Source organism: Molossus molossus, unplaced genomic scaffold (assembly GCF_014108415.1).
Source record: "Molossus molossus isolate mMolMol1 unplaced genomic scaffold, mMolMol1.p scaffold_m16_p_16, whole genome shotgun sequence".
NCBI classification, from domain to species: Eukaryota; Metazoa; Chordata; class Mammalia; order Chiroptera; family Molossidae; genus Molossus; species Molossus molossus.
Window position 1 is genome coordinate 49,317,393 of NW_023425351.1, and position 19,587 is coordinate 49,336,979.

Genomic DNA, 19,587 nt, shown 5'->3' on the forward strand with positions numbered 1-19,587 from the left:
TCAAATCAAAACTCTGATGTGTTCTATTTTGAATTGATTCTGGATTTAAGCCTCTCTTTTCCCTCTATCAATTTCCAGTTATCTAATTCATGAGTATCTTATTTGTTCCTTTTATACCTCATTTAATATAGTTTTGTTTTTATTTTTTTCTTTATTGATTTTAGAGAGAAAGGAAGTGAGAGGGAGAGAGAAATAGAAACATCGATGAGAGAGAGAAATAGAAACATCGATGAGAGAGAATATCAGTTGGCCGCCTCCTGCATGACCCCCCCAGGGGATTGGGCCCACAACCTGGGCATATGTCCTGACTGGGAATTGAACCGCCACTTCTTGGTTCATGGGTTGACACTCAACCACTGAGCCACACCAGCTGGATGCAATAGTTTTTTTTTTTTTTTAATATGTGTTACTGAGTTTTAGATAGAGAGGAAGGGAGAGGGAGAGAGAGATAAACCATCAATGAAAGAGAAGCATCAATTGATTGCCTCTTGCACGCCCCTCACTGGGGATTGAGGCTGCAACCCAGGCTTGTGCCCTGACCAAGAATCGAACTGGTGACCTCTTGGTGCACAGAGCCACACTGGCCAGCCAAAAGCAATTGTATTAATTTAAAGCAAAAATGAGCAAAGTTTTAACATAATCCATGTTTTATTTTGTAATATGACTTTGTTGTGTATGATGAAATTATAGAACAAAAGGTTATGTGATCTCAAGGCTGCTGCTCAGACTTGCATTTCCGCCTGTTTAGTATATTTTTGGATACCAAAGTAAGTAAAAATGTCATTCATTAGGTAATATTTTTTTTCTACCCCATCTGCTTTTACTGCGGAATAAAAGTAAGGAATGAGTGCCCTGACCAGTTTGGCTCAGCAGTTAGCGCATTGGCCCTCAGATGAAAGGGTCATGAGTTCGATTCCCAGTCAAGGGCACGACGTCGTGCCTGGATTGCAGGTTTGATCCCTGGCCTGGGTCGGTCCTGTGGGAGGCAACAAATTAGTGTGTCTCTCATATCATGTTTCTCTGTTTCTGTCTCCCTCCCTTCCACTCTATCTAAAACTCAATGGAAAAATATCCTCAGATGAGGATTAACAAACAAACAGTAAGGAATAAAAATGGCACATTCACAGATATCTATGAGACTTTTGTTACTCTGTAAGGCAGCAGCTGGGGGAAAGGAGGTTTTTGGGTTTGTTTGTGGGATAATCTTGGGGAAATATTGGAACCTCCCCGAAAGAGGACTGACCAAAATATCTTTATATCTAGAAGAATACGTTCTTATTCATGAGATGGACAACAACCTATCAATATTAAAGAAATAGGAACTAAATTTTCTTTTATTTTCAGCTTTTGTTGTGTTCTAATTGTTGTTAGTCCCTTTGTGTAGAGATGGATAGATTTAATCCTGCCTTTAATTTGTAATTCTGTGAAAATAAGTGCTTAGGGAAGCACCACCTTTGTGTGAGAGTTCTTTGTCAAAGGCTAAAAAGACTCAAGAGTAAGCACTTCATTCTGCAGAGGGTAGGTTCTGTTGTACTCTGTTCCTCTGATGGGATTTAGCAGTATATGCAGATCACTGTATTCCTCAGTAAATTACTTTTTAGTCAGATAGCAAATACACTTTTAATTGGAAGGCTTGGTTTCCTCAGGTGTGTATCCTTAATAATTAAAAGCATGATGTAGGACATTTTGTAGAAATGTGTCTATTTTCTACTTAGGCTTAATCTTTTGGGTAAGGAATAAATTCTGTACATGAAGAATTTATCAAGGGATAAAAATTAAGACTAATTTCAGTTCCATCATGTATATTATTAGGAATTTGTATCTCTTTATTTTATTTTTTTTAATTTTAGAGAGGAAGGGAGAAAGAAAAAGAAACATCGATGTGAGAGAGAAACATCGATCGACTGCCTCCTGCACGACCCTACTGGGGATGAAGCCCACAACCTGGGCATGTGCCCTGACCCAGAATTGAACCAGGACCTATCAGTCCATGGGACCACACTCAGTCCACTGAGCCACACCAGCCAGGCTCTCTTTATTCTTTTGTTTTCAAAGGAGGAAGTATATTTCTATACTCATTTTATTTCAAATCCCTTTTCTTTATTAATTAATAGACTCTTGGCAGTTTATGTATCTTCATCACAGCATGAGTAAATACTTAGGAGGTTAAGGAAGTGAGTTTGTAAGTCTCAGATAAGAAGACATTTTTTTAAAGTATGAATGAGAAAAGGTAGATTTGTGACATTAAAGAAATTTTGAATTCACCAAATGTTTACAATGGCAGTTCATGGGTTCCCTCACCAATAACTTCTACTCTTGTGATGTTGATGAAATTCGATTATAACTGTTCCATTTTGAGAACATATAATTCAGTTTCATTTTCATTCAGGAAATGTGCTTAATATGGTAAAAGAAAGAGCTTTAAGAAATGAGTGTAAGTAAGATTGGTGGTAACTAGAGGGATAGGAAGTATGCAGAGGAACAGATAAATCATGTAATTTGAAAATATTTGGCTTGGAAACCCTTGATTAGACTGAATGCCATGGGAAAAAGAAAGAAAAATATAACTGAACATTAAATACCTTGTTGAGATTTCTTTTGCTGACCATAGAAAAGCACGGCCACTGTTTTTAATTTTTATTCATTTTATTTAATTTATTGGGGTGACAATGGTTAATAAAATACAGGTTTCATGTATACAGTTCTACAGTACATCATCTGTATATTGTATATGTGTTTATCACACCAAGTCAAGTCTCCTTCCATCACCATTTATCCTTTTTATATTTAGTACCTAATTTTTCATGTTCATTGAGAATTCTGTTGTTCTCAAGTGAAAGGTCTTTAATATGTTTACCTAATACTGAAATTGAAAATTAATTTCAGATAAGTCATTTAAAGTATACAAAATAGTTGAGCTCTCAAAATGGACGTATTTTAATATCAAAAGTAAAAACCAAAAATAAATGAGAAGGCTCTTCAGACATTATCCTTCAGTATTTAGGTTAATAGGTTAAATATGATCAAGTAAAATTAGTGTTAATAGTAGTTCTCATTTGCCATTTGCTAGGCACTACTCTCAATCCTTTATATGCATTTATTTCCTCATTTACATAAAAACCCTATTCAGCATGTACTCTTATTATTTTCATTGTTTTATGAAAAAATAGGAAAATAAGGGACCAAAACCTGGTTAATCTTCTCTCCCAGAGCTGGAAATCATAACCGCTAACGGTTTCTGTGTAAGTAGAGAGTTAGCTATCATATTGCATGCATTGTTGCTTTGCATAGTCAGTATAATAGTAATGGCCAGAATGGAAATCTGTCCAGTTTCTTTTCCTTTTTTCTATTCTCATATATTTTATAGCTTTCATAACATGTGTAAATAGCTCTTTATAGAGTTACCTTAAAGTTTACTGGTGGCTAATTCATTACTTTACTGGTGGCTAATTCATTTTAGTAGGTTAGAACAAGAGCCTTTAAATCCTAGGTTAGAACTCTTAACTCTATGGGCTGATTAGTTTAACAGCATTTTGTGGCCAGAACCTCTACACATTTGGTCACAAGAGGAATTTGTCATATAGCTCAGGTGAATCAGCACATACTTTTGGCACCACCGGAGTTCACTATACGATGGTTACTGTTTGGGGAATTACATCAGCATTTGAAAAAGCTGTAGTAGCTGTTGTGTCAACCTGAGAAAATCTGTGTGTGTGTGTGTGGGGGGGGGGGGGTAGTTGTAATGATGTTTATCTGTCAAATATGGCTTTCAAATTCAGCACTATGCCAGAGACTGGTCTAGGCAATTACAGAAGATAGAGAATTTCCCTTAGGAATTTAGAATGTAGGAAAGTCATTAACTTTTATTCACAAATTTAACTGCTACAAGTACCAACCATAAAGAAATATACAGGAGAGCCAAAAACTGAAAAGAGTCATTTAAAATAATGAAGTAGACAACATGCCTGAGAAGGTACTGCTGAATAGATATGCTTTAGAAAATTTCATATTCTACTTTTTAGAGCTTATTTTTCTTACTGCCTCAAGTTTTAAAATGTAATTGATATCTTTTTCTCGCTTCCTCCTCTCCTTTTTTCTGATACAGATCTATAGCATGGGTATATTTGTCACCTTTGCCTAGAATACATTTTTCCAGCATTGTCATTAGGATACAATATTTGAACTAAACTGATTTGGAGAGGAGGGTTGAAATTACCATTTTCTTTGTAAACTGTACAAGACATTTAGATTTTAGATATAATAATCTTTGATGTTAGCAAAGCATGTTATGTTTTACATGTTTCCTTTATAATTCTTTTTACTCAAATTCTGTTTACATGAAACAGTCCATAAGACAAATCTTATGTTATGAACTGGTTGAATGTAGTGGTTAAACTCATGTTATTTCATTGTAGTTTGATACATAAATCTCTTGGATTTTCAGTATGGAGTTTGGGAAAGAAATCCTGATTACAGTTCTCTTTCCCCATTTAAATTTCTCCATTTTTAAAATTTGTTTTGGCTATTTTTCTCAATTGTCAGTGGAATTATTGTCTTCCTGTCTCCATATTCAGGTAGTGTCAGTGGCTGAGTATCACCGCAGGATCGATGCTCTAAATACTGAAGAACTGCGCACACTCTGCAGACGTCTCCAGGTGCCCCCTTCAGTAGTTTATCCCCTCCAGAGAGTGACTGCTCCCTGTTTTAGTGTCTTTCATCAGGGCACATCTCATTTTTGAAGGATTTGTTTTGACTGTGGCACTAAAATAGCCCATCAGAAAATTCCTTTTTGTACTAAAGAGTACAGTAATGCTTTGAAGAGCTGTAGGATTATCTTTTCTGTTGTCTTTACACTTGAAAAAGACTCAGAGGAATTTTCTGTCACTTTAGAACTGTTCTCAGCACTGTGTGTTTCTTTGAGCGATGAGGAGTTTTCATATAATTTTAACATTGGAAGAATGGGTTTAAGATTGAACTTTTGCTAAACAGAATCTGAAAGTGTGATACTATGGAAAAATTTTTAAATTTTAATGTTTAGTAAGGCTTTAAATATTTTCTCTTCTTTAAAGTTACTTCAGTTTTGTCATCCCCACATCAAGTATGTTACTGAAATAAATTGTTTTGTTCCTGATATACCTGGTTGGTGTTAGAAATACTTTGGAAAATAGCATAGGTTAGGCACCAGAACTAGATAGATTATTTAAAATCCCGCGAGATAATCTTCATAATTTTTTTTTTTAGAAAAATTAAAGCGATACAATGGAATTCATTTGTGTACTGTGTGTTTTCCTCTTCTTAGTAAAATATGCTTTCATGGCTTTGCTAGAACTACTGAATTTTTTGTTTTCTTTTCTTTGAATGCTTCTCATGATGCCTTGGATTTTTTTTTAACCTTTCACATCATCAAAATAAGGGTAAAACATGATGATGTTGAAAGAATCAATGTAGTATATAGCTTCTCATCAAAAAGCAATACAGTTTTAGAACATGTATTGGTTAAAAATATGTGCTGTTAAGGTTTGGTAAAATATCTGTTAAAGGAACAAAATAATTTAGCCACATTCCATTTCTGTGTAGAATCATAAGTCGCCGAGCATTGCTGTGTTTAGTTATCTGCTCCAATAGAACTCTATTCTCCAACTTAAAACTTTTATTAATGATGGTTATGTTTCATTATATTTTCTTTTCTAATGTTAATGTATTTTATACATTAAAATAAAGTTAATATGAAAAAGTAAGTGTCAACATCAGGGATTGTATAGGAGTTTCTTTTGAGTTAATCAGTATTTTTATCAGTTTAAGAATATGAGTGAGATCATTTCCATCAAAGAAAAACATTTATTCTTTTTAATGCATCAGACTGATCTAATTTAAAACATAGATATGTGAACAAATTAACTTTCCAATTGTTTGGTTCAACTAGATCAAAAATTTCAATGTTTAGAACATAAAAATAATGAAAGCATTTTTTTAAATGGTAACTTTTTCAGTGACTATATACACACCAATGAAGTTATTCTTTTTATTGTACTATTCTTTAAATTAAAAATTTAGCACTGAGGAAGTTTTCTTAATTATTATTGGCAAATTTTATATTTATTATTAAGAAAAATAATCCCAAATATTTAAAAATGCACACATAAAAAGCACACTAGTTGGTCACTTTTGTCCTTCATCAGCAGAATTAAAGTTTGCATGCAACGATCTTCTTTTTCACAGAAGTATGGGCTTATCATTCATTACCTGCCCTTTTTCATGCACTGGATGAGAAAAATGTCATCTTATAGTTAAAAGATCTTTTTCCACATTGGATATTATTAGATGTAGTATCCTTTGCCTTCTAAAATCCTAAATTAAAGCTTTTAGACACCTTTTCTAAGGTATAAAGTTTTATTTCTCTCAAAAGGCTAAAATTTTTGAAAGCATGTTGAAATTTTATATTAATATGTTATTGCTATTTACTTCTTTAGATTACTACAAGGGAAGATATAAATTCAAAGCAGATTGCTCCAGTGAAAGCAGACCTGGAGTCTGAATCTTTTCGACCAAACCTAAGTGATCCCAGTGAACTCTTACTGCCAGATCAAATTGAAAAGGTATGACACACTCACATGTGTGCATTTCTGAATGTGTATCCCTAAGAGTAAAACAACCTCTTTTTAGTTGTTTTGAAAACGAAGGAAGCAGGGTTATTGCTACTAGGCATCTTCTCCCATAAAGAAAAGATAAATACAGTTTAGCAAACTAGTGTAATAGAAGGTATTAGGAGATTTAAATAAGCAAACATTAAAAAATTAACAATAGCAGTTTATATAGATGAGCCACTACATTATCTAATATTTAATTTATTGTGTGCTGGTTACTCTATGTGGATTATTTCATGTAATTGTTACAACACCTAAAGGAGTTGGATACTCTTACTGTGTTTTTAAGTGAAGAAGCTTGGGCATAGGGAAGTTAAGTAATTTGTTATAGGTCACCCAGATAAAAAGTATTGAAGCTTGATTTGTAACTCTGATAGTCTGCCTCTAGCAACCATTATTTGAGAGGTTATTAATAATCAAGCTAAGAGTCATTCAATATTTTTGTCAATCAAGACAGAGGACACTGTAAGTAATTCCTGTTTCTTGTTTCTATTCTAATTTGTATTTTGTTCAGCATGATTCTTGCTTTTCCTACTGGAAAATTAATATTTCAGGCTGAGACATGTACAGTTATTATTCAACCATCTCAGTATCTTTGAGAATGATAATTTCTACTGTTATTTTTGTAGTCTACATTTTATCAAATACCATCAATTTCAACTGGCATTAGTATCCCACAAACTAACAATAAGCTGTCAAGTAAATTTTAACTCTTTATTTTTCAAAGCTTACGAAGCATCTTCCACCAAGAACAATTGGCTATCCATGGACTCTTGTTTATGGTACCGGGAAGCATGGCACAAGTTTGAAGACCCTTTATCGAACAATGATAGGTTTAGACACCCCAGTGCTGATGGTGATTAAAGATAGTGATGGGCAGGTATGAAAATAACTATACAAACACCTTACCTTTAAAGAGATAACAGTAACTTTTAGCATATTCTTTTGATTAAAATTATTTTTATTAGTACATTTTACTAAGTTTAACTGACAATTATTGAGTACTTCTACAATGCAAGGCAATGCTAAGTGCTCCAGAAGGTAGATGTGAGCATAAATAAGTTTTAAACAGTTTCTGCCTTCAAAGGGATTATAGTTTGGTAGAAAAGAACAGTTAACTGTATCATTGTCTCTAATGCCAAGCAAAATATGCCAAGTAGTAAATACCTAGGAAAAAAAAGAGGTGCTTAGAGTAGGGTTGTTCATATCTATTTGGGGGAGATAAGAATGAGGTTCACAGAAAGGGTGGAAATTGACAGTCTTGAAGCGATGGGTAAAGTTTTTCAAGGTATAGAGAATTCTCTGAGGGTGATACCAAGAACAAAACAACAGATAAGCAAGAGAAACAGTCATATGTTCTGAAAATAGCAAGTTCAGGTCAATTACCAGCACAGGGGAGTAGGGAGAGGGTGAAACAGCAGTATTAATATAAAAAAAGCAGAACAAAGCACTACTACCACTACTAATACCTTTAGTGTGCTTATTGTGCACACTTGTCTAATCACTTTATATATGCCATCTTAATTAATCATCAAAAGCCCTGTAAGATTGATATTTTTATCATCCCTGTTTTAAAGACGAATTAACTGACTTAAAGAGTTATATCAACTTTCCCAGGGTTATACACCCAATAAAAGATATCTGCAGGAATGAAAATGAACTACTGTTACATGCCTACCTTAGCATAGATAAGTGTCACAAACATATATGAGTTAAACATCAGACACTGCAGAGTAGTTTTCTCATGATTCCATTTATAGAAAGTTCATAAATGGGCAAAACAGATCTATGGTATGTCAGGCTAGTGGCTTCCTTTGGGGATGGAAGAGGGTGGTGGTGCAGATGAGGCACAAGGAAAGCTTCTAGAGTACTAGTAATACTATTTCTTGTCCTAATGAAGGTTCAGTGGGACTTTGCTTTGTGATCATTCAAAATTGAGCTGTCCATTTATATTTTATGTATATAATATATGTGTATACATAAAATATAAACCTTTCAATAAGAAAGTCTATTTTAAAAATTAGGACTATAAAAATAGAATGTCAGGAAAGACAGTGACTGTAGAGATCATTTGTCAGACTCTTTACATTCCATTTGTGATGTAGAAACTTAGACCCAGAGCATTGAAACAACTTGTCCATGTTTTTTCATTTATTCATTTTTTTGTAGGGTGTCTTGTACTATGTAAGGCCATGGCAATTGAGATCCAAGGGTTACCCTCATGGAGTTTACTGTCTAATAAAGAGAAAGATACTTTTTAGTAGTAGAATGTTTACCTATACTGAAGGGGCTTTTTCTCCCTGCATGCTACATTCCAACAGCAGCATGTTATTCTTGTACATATATTGTGTATGTAAGTCCTCCTGAAATGTGTGAGCCACTTTTTAGGATTGTCTGTTTAATTGTTATAATAACTATCTTTTTGTTTTTTATTTAGATTTTAAAACTATCATAGTTGATATGATTTGTACTTTGCATTAGTGTGAATTAATTAGCAACTGATTATGCTTTCCTTTGTAAATTCAAATAGATAAAACTCTATAGGCTTTCTTTCTTTCTTTTTTTTTTTTTTTTCATTTTACTTAAATGTATATAATGGGATAATGCTTAATAAAACAATATGCTTCTTTTTATCCTTAGGTTTTTGGTGCATTAGCATCTGAGCCTTTTAAAGTGAGTGATGGCTTTTACGGTACTGGAGAGACCTTTGTTTTTACATTCTGTCCAGAGTTTGAGGTAAGGATGGTTATTCCAATATTCAATTTATAATTAGATGGCATAATGACAGGAACATGCACTTTGGACTCATGTGCACTTGCATTTTACTCTCGTCTCTGCCTTTTACTCACTGAAAATAGCACTTTTTTGGTAATTTTGAGCTTCAGTTTTTCTGTGGATAGAATGGGGACCATAAAGTGTAACAGAGTTGTTTAAAAATTAAATGAGATTCTTATATATACAACACATGGCATGGTGCCAGACACACATCATGGGCTCAGAAAGGAGTACACATCATTATTGATGTTTCTATTAAGAACTGTCAGTTCGCCCTGGCCGGTTTGGCTCAGCGGTTGGAGCGTCGGCCTGCGGTACAGAAAGACCCGGGTTCGGTTCCCGCTAAGGACACGTACCTCAGTTGCAGTTTGTCCCCAGCCCTGGTTGGTCGTGAGGGTGGCAGCCACTCGATGTGTCCCTTCACGTCGATGTTTCTCTCTCTCTCTCCCTTCCTCTCTCTCCCTCCCGCTCTATCGGAACAAAAAATGGAAAAATATCCTCGGGTGAGGATAAAAAAAAAAGAACTGTCAGTTCTAGAAACTTAATGACTAAATAAGCTTAATGATGTACATCTTAAAAACCTAAAAAATAAATTATTTGTGTTTAATTATAAATTAATTACTCAATTTTTTTTCTTTATTGTGGCTTAACTAACTTAAATTGAGTATGTTCTAATGCCAATCGGATCTAAAATGTAAAGATATACATGAATTTTAATGAATGTGTAATTCTGTTTAAACCACTGAGTGCAACCCTAGCATCTCAGGTATATTAAGGTTTAGCATGTCAAACCTTTTCTAAGAGTGGAGATTATTATCTTCAAAAAATGAATCAACAAATTTGGTTAAAAAAAAACAAGAGTGGTATCTAGGAACAGTTTCTATAGTGAACAAAATAGGAAAGATTTGATAATACAATAGAAGCTTTCTTAACAAATTTGTACTTAATTGGCTCACCAGATTAGCCAGTACTTTCCATTCCCTTTATAAAATATATCACCTGATGCCTACGCTTCAGTTATGCTTATTCTCAAAACTTTCTGTGCTATTTCTATTTATAAATATTATAATGTAATTGTTATATGACTGAGAAAGTGAGTGTTAAAGTTTATTTTATTGAAAACTGTAATGAATACTTTGGATAAACTTGATAAGGGTAAGTTGCTAGGAATTGCTGTTGTATTAGATTTAGGTAAAATTCCCATGAAAGCTTAGAAAAAAATATTTAGGGATATTAATGTCTAGAAGTCTTCCCCTTGGATTTCTCAAGTATTTTTATGTTCTCACTGCTCTTTAAAGAATTTAAAACAGGAAATCATAAACATGTATCATAGGCTTATATAAGAATGATAATAGTCAAATATATACCCCCCAAAAATGACCTTGGCCCTATATCAAAACATTGCAGTATTATCAAATTAATGTACATTTATGTTTAATGTTAAAATAAAAGTTAATGGCATCTATATCAGTGTTTTAAACTGATTTTCTGTTTTGTTCCACTATTTTCATGAACCATTTCATTCTTAATACCTATAAAGTCAGAAAAGAGAAGTATGTATGAAGAGGTAATAAGATTTGAGGAATTAGAATTGAAGATTACGTTGCAGTAAATCATGGGCTTTTAAATTTAGTCATACAAACAGTGAAACCCAGAGCATCACAACCTTCTGCCAAAACATTTTGTTCTTGTATTATTTCTCTTACTATTGATCTAGGCTTTGTTAACTGTTTGGGGTTTAGGAGAACTAACTCTGTTTAGTGACCATTTTCATCTACACATTTAAAGCTTATTTTCATTTATGTAGGTCTTTAAGTGGACAGGAGATAATATGTTTTTTATCAAAGGAGACATGGATTCCCTAGCCTTTGGTGGTGGAGGGTAAGTCTGAACATTTTACCATGAGATTTTTTAAGAAACTTAAAAAATGTATTTGTGTTATTTATAAAATCAGTTATCTTTGGAAAGTTTTGACATTAAAATTTTAATTTGTATATAATGACTAAGAAAGTATAATTTATTTAAAAGAAGGTGCTTAAGTGCAGTATTTGAAACCATTGTTAGAATATTTGTTTGTTCATTTTTAAATGCTATTTAAATTAAAAGTCATCCTGTTTATTAGAGTACAATTAGAATTTGAAAAAGAAATATACTAATACCTTAGAATTTATCCAATTTTCAAATACCATAGTGGTTTGTTATTTCTCCTAATGTATAAAAAAGGTTTTATTCTTTTCATTTTATTCTTCCCTGGAGACTATTTGGACTGGTAGTTTAGGCAATAATAGAAATTTTTTTTTTTTTTTTTTTTGCAAAAAAAATTTATTCACTCCACAGTTTTCAAGGTTTTTGTTTTGTTTTGTTTTTGTTTGTTTGTTTGTTTTTTGTTTTAACAGTATGAGTCAGTCAGTAACTTGATTTGATTCTTTTGGCATAGCAAGTACATGAGAAACTTGTGTTTGCCTATTCTAATATCCCAACTTCATTTATGGTGTTTGGTGGTAGCTTGCTCTACTACCTCCCAGCCTAGAATTCTCGAATAGTGCTTAGCAAATAAGTATTAGCTTCTTCCTTTGGTATTTCTCTCTGTCCTTCAAGCTCAGACATAAAGTTTGCTAAATAATTTGCAAACTTATAAAACTGTTATTTGTTTCCCACAGTTGAGGATATTCATTCAGGCCGCAGAATCTTATTAGCCTGTAAGAATACTTATCATTCTGAGTGATTCTAGCAAATTCTGTCACCACTTTTCTGTATATACGTGTTTGGAAGACATGATTTCAGTGATTAAAAAATAGTCATGGTTAGTTATTATGGCTTTCTCTGGAGGACATAACCAGGTTACTAAAAATGATGTTATCTTTAGTTGTTGGAATCACCATATATGTTTATATGTTCCAATTATAGCTTTCTCTTGGTGGGGAGGGAGCAGTCATTTAGCCCTACCCAAAATGGAAGTCTTATATGTGATTTAGTTAGCTCTCCAGGAGGGACTCACAAGCAAATGGCTTATAATTTCAAGGTGTTAAAGGGTGCTTTGAGTCTTTGAAAATAACATACACAATGTCAGCAACCATCTGCCAGAACTTGATTTTGATTATAAAACATGATTCCAGCAAACTAAACTAACCTTTGGCTAATTTGATAACAAATTAAGACAAGTTTACTGTCTTTAAAGAATGAGAGTAGACTCAGAAAATGGGAATTACAGGGACTGGATAGTCCAGAATTCCAAACAGGGGCCCCAAAGAAATCAAAATTATGATGGTGATAGACTGAATATAGGCTTTGGAGTCAGACCTCATTCAGATTCCAGCTTCAGCATACATTACATATAGGACCCTGAGCAAACTCAAATCTAATGTTTCCTCAGCAGTGAATTAGAGATTGAACCCTTAACATTAACCCCATATTTTATTTCAGAAATGTGGAACTTCTATGCCTCTGAGCAGCTCGTGTTAAATACAGGGTGGAACAAAAGTAGGCTTGCAGTTGTATATGGAAAATAATACAACAATTAATAAATAATAATACAAGAATAAACTGTTTCATGTACTTATAACTAAAAACCTACTTTTGCCCACCCTGGATTTCTCAGAAATTTCTCATTGTTAAGCCAGAGTAGTCAGTCTTACTCCATATGGTCTTCTGGTCTGGAATACAGAGGCCCCGAATGTCAAAGCTATTCCTAATGCTGTACTCAGAGGTTTTAGTTTGGTTGGGTTGTTTATTTACTTATTTTTTCTAACAATAAGTCATGTTGCAAACTGCCTAACCAGGTTAGGCATTGTTTTTTGGCCAGGCCATTCTTTTTTTTTTTTTTAGCATTACCCAAATTATATATCACTGATATATCCTATAAAATCTGCTTTTTCATCGCTCATTTTTGGTTGACTTTGTCATGAAATGTTTGACAGGGAAGGTTATAAATATACCATTCAGAAAAGTTACACAAAACCGAGTTTATTCTTGTATGATTATTTATTAAGTATTGTATTATTTTACATACAAACAACTGTAAACCTACTTTTGCCACACCCTGTATATTAAAACCATAGAGCCAAAGAGAAACCCATAATATCAGGCAAAGAGTAACAGAGCATTATTTGTCTCAAAAGAATTATACAGGATGTTCCCCAAAAAATGTATACAGGGTTTCTGTAGATTCTGTTACATTTTGAAAATGAAATGTGTTTCAATACACCTGGCTTTATAGTTACACTTTTTTTGTATAGACATTTTTAAGGAGGGACACCCGATATATGAAGTTAATTTTAGCACTTTCATTTTATTCTTTGATCTGTATAATAATAGTGATTGTATTTTAAAGGGATATGAACTAGAGTTGTTGGATATTGAAATATATCATTTAAATTATTTTACAGCCTCTGCAATTATTATTTTACAACTTGGAGCATGAGTACTCAGAGATGATTGTTACAACTATTTTGTGTATTGCAGGGGGGAGTTCGCCCTTTGGCTCGATGGAGATCTCTACCATGGAAGAAGCCATTCTTGTAAAACGTTTGGGAATCACACACTTTCCAAGAAGGAAGATTTCTTTATCCAAGACATTGAAATCTGGGCTTTTGAATAAATACAGTGCTCTCAGTCTTAGCAGGGTGATGGCCCAAACCTGACATGGACAAGCATTGTTTGGGACGTTCAAGAAGCAATACAATGTAACATGTTACTCGTGCTTTAAAATTAATCCATATGACCATTTATAACAGTTATAGTTTTGGAATTTATTTTTAAAATCATGTTTCTGTCCCAGAGTTTTAGACCATGGTGTGGGTCCATGCAGTATAAAAGTTTGGGTTTTGTCAGGTATTTGGCAGCATTTCTATCATAGTGACCCACCTCATCTACAATCCATGTTATCTCAGTCTCTTAAAAGGATGGTGCTCTTTTGTTGAACCTATTTTGGTTTTATTAAAACTATATTAATTGTTTTAGTAGATCAGTCTATTTGGGACATTGAGGGAATGAAGACTACATAATGCTATATCCATGAGGTGGGCACGGGTGAATTTTGAACATGCTCGACTTAGTCATTCTTAAGAAGGGAAAACACAAGCCAAAATAATGCATACTTTATGTACCACTGAGTTCTAGTTTTAAATTCACACTACAATATTCTCTTTATTAATTTTGTAGGTATTCTGAATTTCATTTTAGTAAAAATCAAATTTGAGGAGAATTCTGGTTGAAATAGACTGCAGTGAGCATGATCTGCAGGTTTGGGCATAGGCTTTCATCATTGAATTAACTGATAAAGAGTTATAAAATGACAAAGGAGAACGAGAACATGATGATTCTACTGGATTTAATATATCAAGCAAGAAAATATTCTACTTATATATTTGTAGTTTAGCAGGGTATTATAAGTACACAAACTATGAAACAGATGCATATTTCTACAACATTTGTGTCAAGTATACTGTTTTATAGTTCTGTTGTTTTAGCCTTATTGCACACCAACTCCCAAAATATAGGTTCCTGTTCAAAAAGGGGGGGGGGGAACTTGTGACTCTTTTGTTATTAGTTATCATTAGCATTTGCTGTTATAAAAGGGAAATGATTATAGTAGACAATATTGTAACTCAGTAGACTTGTTGAATATGGAAACTTACTGTCAAGTGACCTCAAAAAAAAAAAAGAATATACTATAGTAGTTCTTATCCTCTTTTGTAGGAAACCAATAATAAGCCATTATGGCAATAATTCATCAGTTAATTTCAAAGCTTCATGTAATGCAAACAAAATCCTGCTGTTATACATGTGACAGTGACTTTGTGCTGATATTTCAGCTATTCCAGATAAACATTGTATATTATCTTGTAAATTAATGTTTAAAGGTAGTTTTGTTCTTATAGAAAGTGTTGATTGCCAGGTTGCTTATAGCACTTTAAATTATCCTAAAAATGAAATTATAAGCCAAATATGTTGGCTTATGTAGTTTTAGTTGTATAGTACTTGAATATATTTAGCTCTTTTGAAAATTTAGATAATTATCTAAAAACATAATGCTAATGGAAAAGAAAATCTAATGTTCTATTTAATATGCTATTGCTGAATATGAATAGAAATGCAGGGCATCATTTTCTTGTCTATGTAAAGCTCTCTCATTATAACTTAGTAACAGTATATAGATTAAGTGTTTACAAATAAGGAATTGTAAATAAATACATCATCCCCCTCCCTTTTGGTCTTCCACAGCAGTATTATTGTCTTTGTGGAGTTGACTAATCTAAACAAAAAATCCTGGTTGGATTTCAATTAAAATAAGGTCATAGTGGTATATACCAAATAAAATTAAATACATAAATACAAATGTGAGTTTGGATTTATTGAAAATAAATTTATTTTTATATCTAAAAAGTCTTTGATTGAGCATATTAATACCTTTTAGTTATAAAAAAAATGCTTCTAATGATGATGGTGATGGTGGTGATAGTAGTGATGCAAGGATGCATTCAAGTAGAGGGAGCAACACATTTTAAAAAATGGGAGCCTGGTCGGTTTGGCTCAGAGGTTAGAGCATTGGCCCATGGACCGAAGTGGGTCACAGGTTTGATTCCTGGTCAAGGACACGTACCTGGGTTGCAGGTTCTATCCCCAGCCTAGTCCAAGTCGTGCAGGAGGCAGCCACATATCAGTGTTCTCACATCGATGTTCTCTCTCTCTCTTCTCCTCCCTCTCTTCCACTCTATCTCAAAACTCAATGAAAAACATCCTCTGGTGAGGATTAAAACAAACAAACAAAAAAATGGGAAAGTAAGAGGGCACTTGACATGTGGAGAAATGAAAGTCATTTAATAGTTTTAAATTATGTTTTCTTTATTGATGGAGAGTGCACAGAAAGGTATGACTGATGTTTGTTGTTGTATGCAGTGCCAAGAAATTTAATTTTTTTATTTCATAGGAGTAATAAGAAAATTAGAGTGGAGGAATGGCATGATCAAATTTCCACTTCGTGAAGATCTCTGAAAAATAGATTGGTAGAGAGAAATATTAGAGACAAACCTGCCCATTGTAAAGTCCAGAAGGAAAACATTGAGGCCTAAAGAAGGATAGTAACAATGGTAATTAAAGAATGAGGCATGGATTTGAAAGAGATTTAGGAATAAGAATTAACAGGATTTGGTTAGTGGTTATCAGAGTTAAGGATAGCTGTCTGTTTTTTACTTAGAAACGGCGTATTATTTATCGAGCTAGATGATGCACAAAGAGAAGAAAAAAGCAGTTGTGTAAATCAGGTTAGTTACTGACCTTGTTATAGTACGATGTGAGAAACTGGGCAATGGGTTGGGGGGATGATTTAACACTGATGAAAAAAATTTAAACAACATACAGGTAGATGTTGAAGCCATATCCTATGGATGCAGTGCCTTTGCAGATAATACACTGAGCAAAAAGAGAAAATATATTTTTGGTGTATAGTATAGAAATATTAAATGAGAGAAGAAAAGGCCCTAAGCTTCCATCTCAAGAAGCTAGAAGAACAACAGATTAAACTTAATGAAAATAAAAGGTAAGATAAAATAAAGATATGAAGAGGAGTCAATAAAATGTAAAACAAATATGCAGAACACAAAATCTGAGAATAATAAAATTGTAAACCTCTAGCAAGATCAAGAAAATGTTAACAATTGTTAAGAATTTAAAAGGAGACATTACCACAGAACCTGTAGAGCTTAAAGTGATAGCATATTGTAAACAACTTTGCATCAATAAGCTTGACAATCTAGGTGAAGTGGAAAAATATTTTGGAAAACAATTTATTAAACCTGACTCAACATAAAATATAATTTTTATATTACATTGAACTGTTGAAAAAGAAAAGAAACCTTCCCGCAAAACACTCTGGTCCATACAGTTTCACTGGGTAATTCTTTTAGGTACTTAAACCAAAATAAATAGTATCAGCCTTAGATAAACTCTTTCAAGGTGCTGAGAACAGGGATAACTGATCATTGTTTTGAGACTAGCATGACTTAATACCAAAACATTACAGTCCTTACAAAAAAAACAACTCCAAAACGTCTCATACCTATCAATAATTTCTTTAAATGTAAATGAATTGACTTCCAATCAAAAGATATAGGATAGCTGAATGGATAAGAAAACAAGACCTATATATATGCTGTCTACAACAGAGCCACCTCAGAATGAAAGATAAACACACTAAAAGAAAAGTAAAAGGGATAGAAAAAGTATGCAAATGGAAAGGAAAAAAAGCTGGGATGGCAATACTTATGTCTGACAAGATAGACTTTAAAACAAAGGCTATAGTAAGAAAGGACACTACATAATAGTAAAGGGAGCATAATAATAATAAAGAGGATATAAGTGAAATTTATTCTGGAGATGCAAGGTGGGTACAGTTACATAAATATGTACCACATAAACGAAATTGATAAAAATCACATGAGCATTTCAATAGATGCAGAAAAGGCATTTGATAAAATCCAGCACCCATTTATGATAAAAACTCTCAGCAAACTGGGAGTAGAGGGAACCTACCTCAATGTAATAAAGGCCATATATGACAAACCCACAGCCAACATACGCAATGGGCAAAAAATACAAGTGTTTCCCTTTAGGACAGAAACAAGGCAAATGTCTGTTTCCACCACTCTTATTTATAGCATAGTATTGGAAGTCAGCCACAGCAGGCAGACAAGAACAAATAATGGGCATCTGAATTGGAAAGGAAGAAGTAAAAAACTGATCAATGAATTCAGTAAAGTAGGATACAAAATAAATATCCAGAAATCAGTTGCATTTTTTTTTATCCTCACCCACAGCCAACATACGCAGCCAAGGACATTTTTGCATTTCAGATAGCGCGGGAAGGAGAGGGGAAAGAGAGAGAAACATCAATGTGAGAGAGACACATCGACTGGCTGCCACCCACGTGACCCCAACCTGCCTGGGGACAAACTGCAACCAAGGTACGTGCATTTAGCAGGAATAGAACCCAGGACTCTCTGGTCCACAGGCCAATATTCTAACCGCTGAGCCAAACCAGCCCAGGGCTCAGTTGCATTTTTTTTTTTTTAATCCTCACCCGAGGACATTTTTCCATTTTTTGTTCAGGTAGAGTGGGAGGGAGAGAGAGAGAGAAACATCGATGTGAAAGGAACACATCAAGTGGCTGCCACCCGCACAACCGACCAGGGCCGGGGACAAACTGCATCCGAGGTTCGCACCCTTAGCGGGAACCGATCCTGGGTCTCTCAGGACCGCAGGCCGACGCTCCAACCGTTGAACCAAACCGGCCAGGGCTCAGTTGCATTTTTATACACCAAAAATGAACGATCAGAAAGGGAAAACTAATAAAATAATCCCATTCACAATTGCTTCAAAAAGAATAAAATACCTAGGAATAAATTTAACCAAGGATGTATATATAAGACCTGTACTCACAAAATTATAAGACACTGAAGACATTGAGCAAAATTACAAATAAGTGAAGCATATATCATGTGAATATTAGGACAGGAAGAATTAACAATTAAAATATCCATACTGCCCTGGCCGGTTTGGCTCAGTTGTTAGACTATCGGCCCGCGGACCAGAGAGACCCAGGTTTGGTTGCCGCTGAGGGCACACACCTCAGTTGCAGTTTGTCCCCAGCCCCGGTTGGGGTCGTGTGGGTGGCAACCACTCGATGTGTCTCTCTCACATTGATGTTTCTCTCTCTTCCTTCTCCTGCTCTATCTGAAGATAAATGCAATACACACACACACACACACACACATATACATACATATATATACACATATATATATCCATACCACTCAAAGCAATCTGTAAATACAATGCAATTCCAATCAAGATACCAATGGCATATTTCACAGAACTAGAACAAATATTCCAGAAATTGATATGGAATCATAAAAGACCCTGAATAACAACAGAAATCTTGACAAGAAGAAAGTTGGAATCATGCTACCTGATATCAAACTATGCTATAAGGACCTAGTATTCAAAACAGTAGGTACTGGCATAAAAAACAAACATATAGATCAATGGAACAGAATAGAGAGCCCAGAAACCCATAGTCAGTATTTGACAAAGGAAGCAAAAAATATACAATGGGGTAAAAATGGTCTATTCAATAAGTGGTGTTGGGAAAATTGGACAAATGTGCAAAAAA

At 34.0% G+C, this 19,587-nt stretch overlaps 1 protein-coding gene across 8 annotated transcripts in view; it reads left to right on the forward strand.

The window, feature by feature from the left end:
- OXR1 (oxidation resistance 1) overlaps positions 1-15,756 on the forward strand; it is a 371,701-nt gene extending 355,945 nt beyond the window's left edge. For 4 of the 8 annotated variants that reach the window (XM_036263773.1, XM_036263776.1, XM_036263777.1 and 1 more), the window contains 6 exons: positions 4,575-4,655; positions 6,471-6,596; positions 7,372-7,524; positions 9,285-9,380; positions 11,227-11,300; positions 13,881-15,081. In XM_036263773.1, the coding sequence (XP_036119666.1) occupies positions 4,575-4,655; positions 6,471-6,596; positions 7,372-7,524; positions 9,285-9,380; positions 11,227-11,300; positions 13,881-14,016 (666 nt within the window). In that variant the 3' untranslated portion in view covers positions 14,017-15,081. Of the gene's footprint in view, positions 1-4,574; positions 4,656-6,470; positions 6,597-7,371; positions 7,525-9,284; positions 9,381-11,226; positions 11,301-13,880 lie in introns of all 8 variants that reach the window. The other 4 variants (XM_036263774.1, XM_036263781.1, XM_036263778.1 and 1 more) reach the window with 3 other exon arrangements.
- The last annotated feature ends 3,831 nt before the right edge of the window (positions 15,757-19,587 follow it).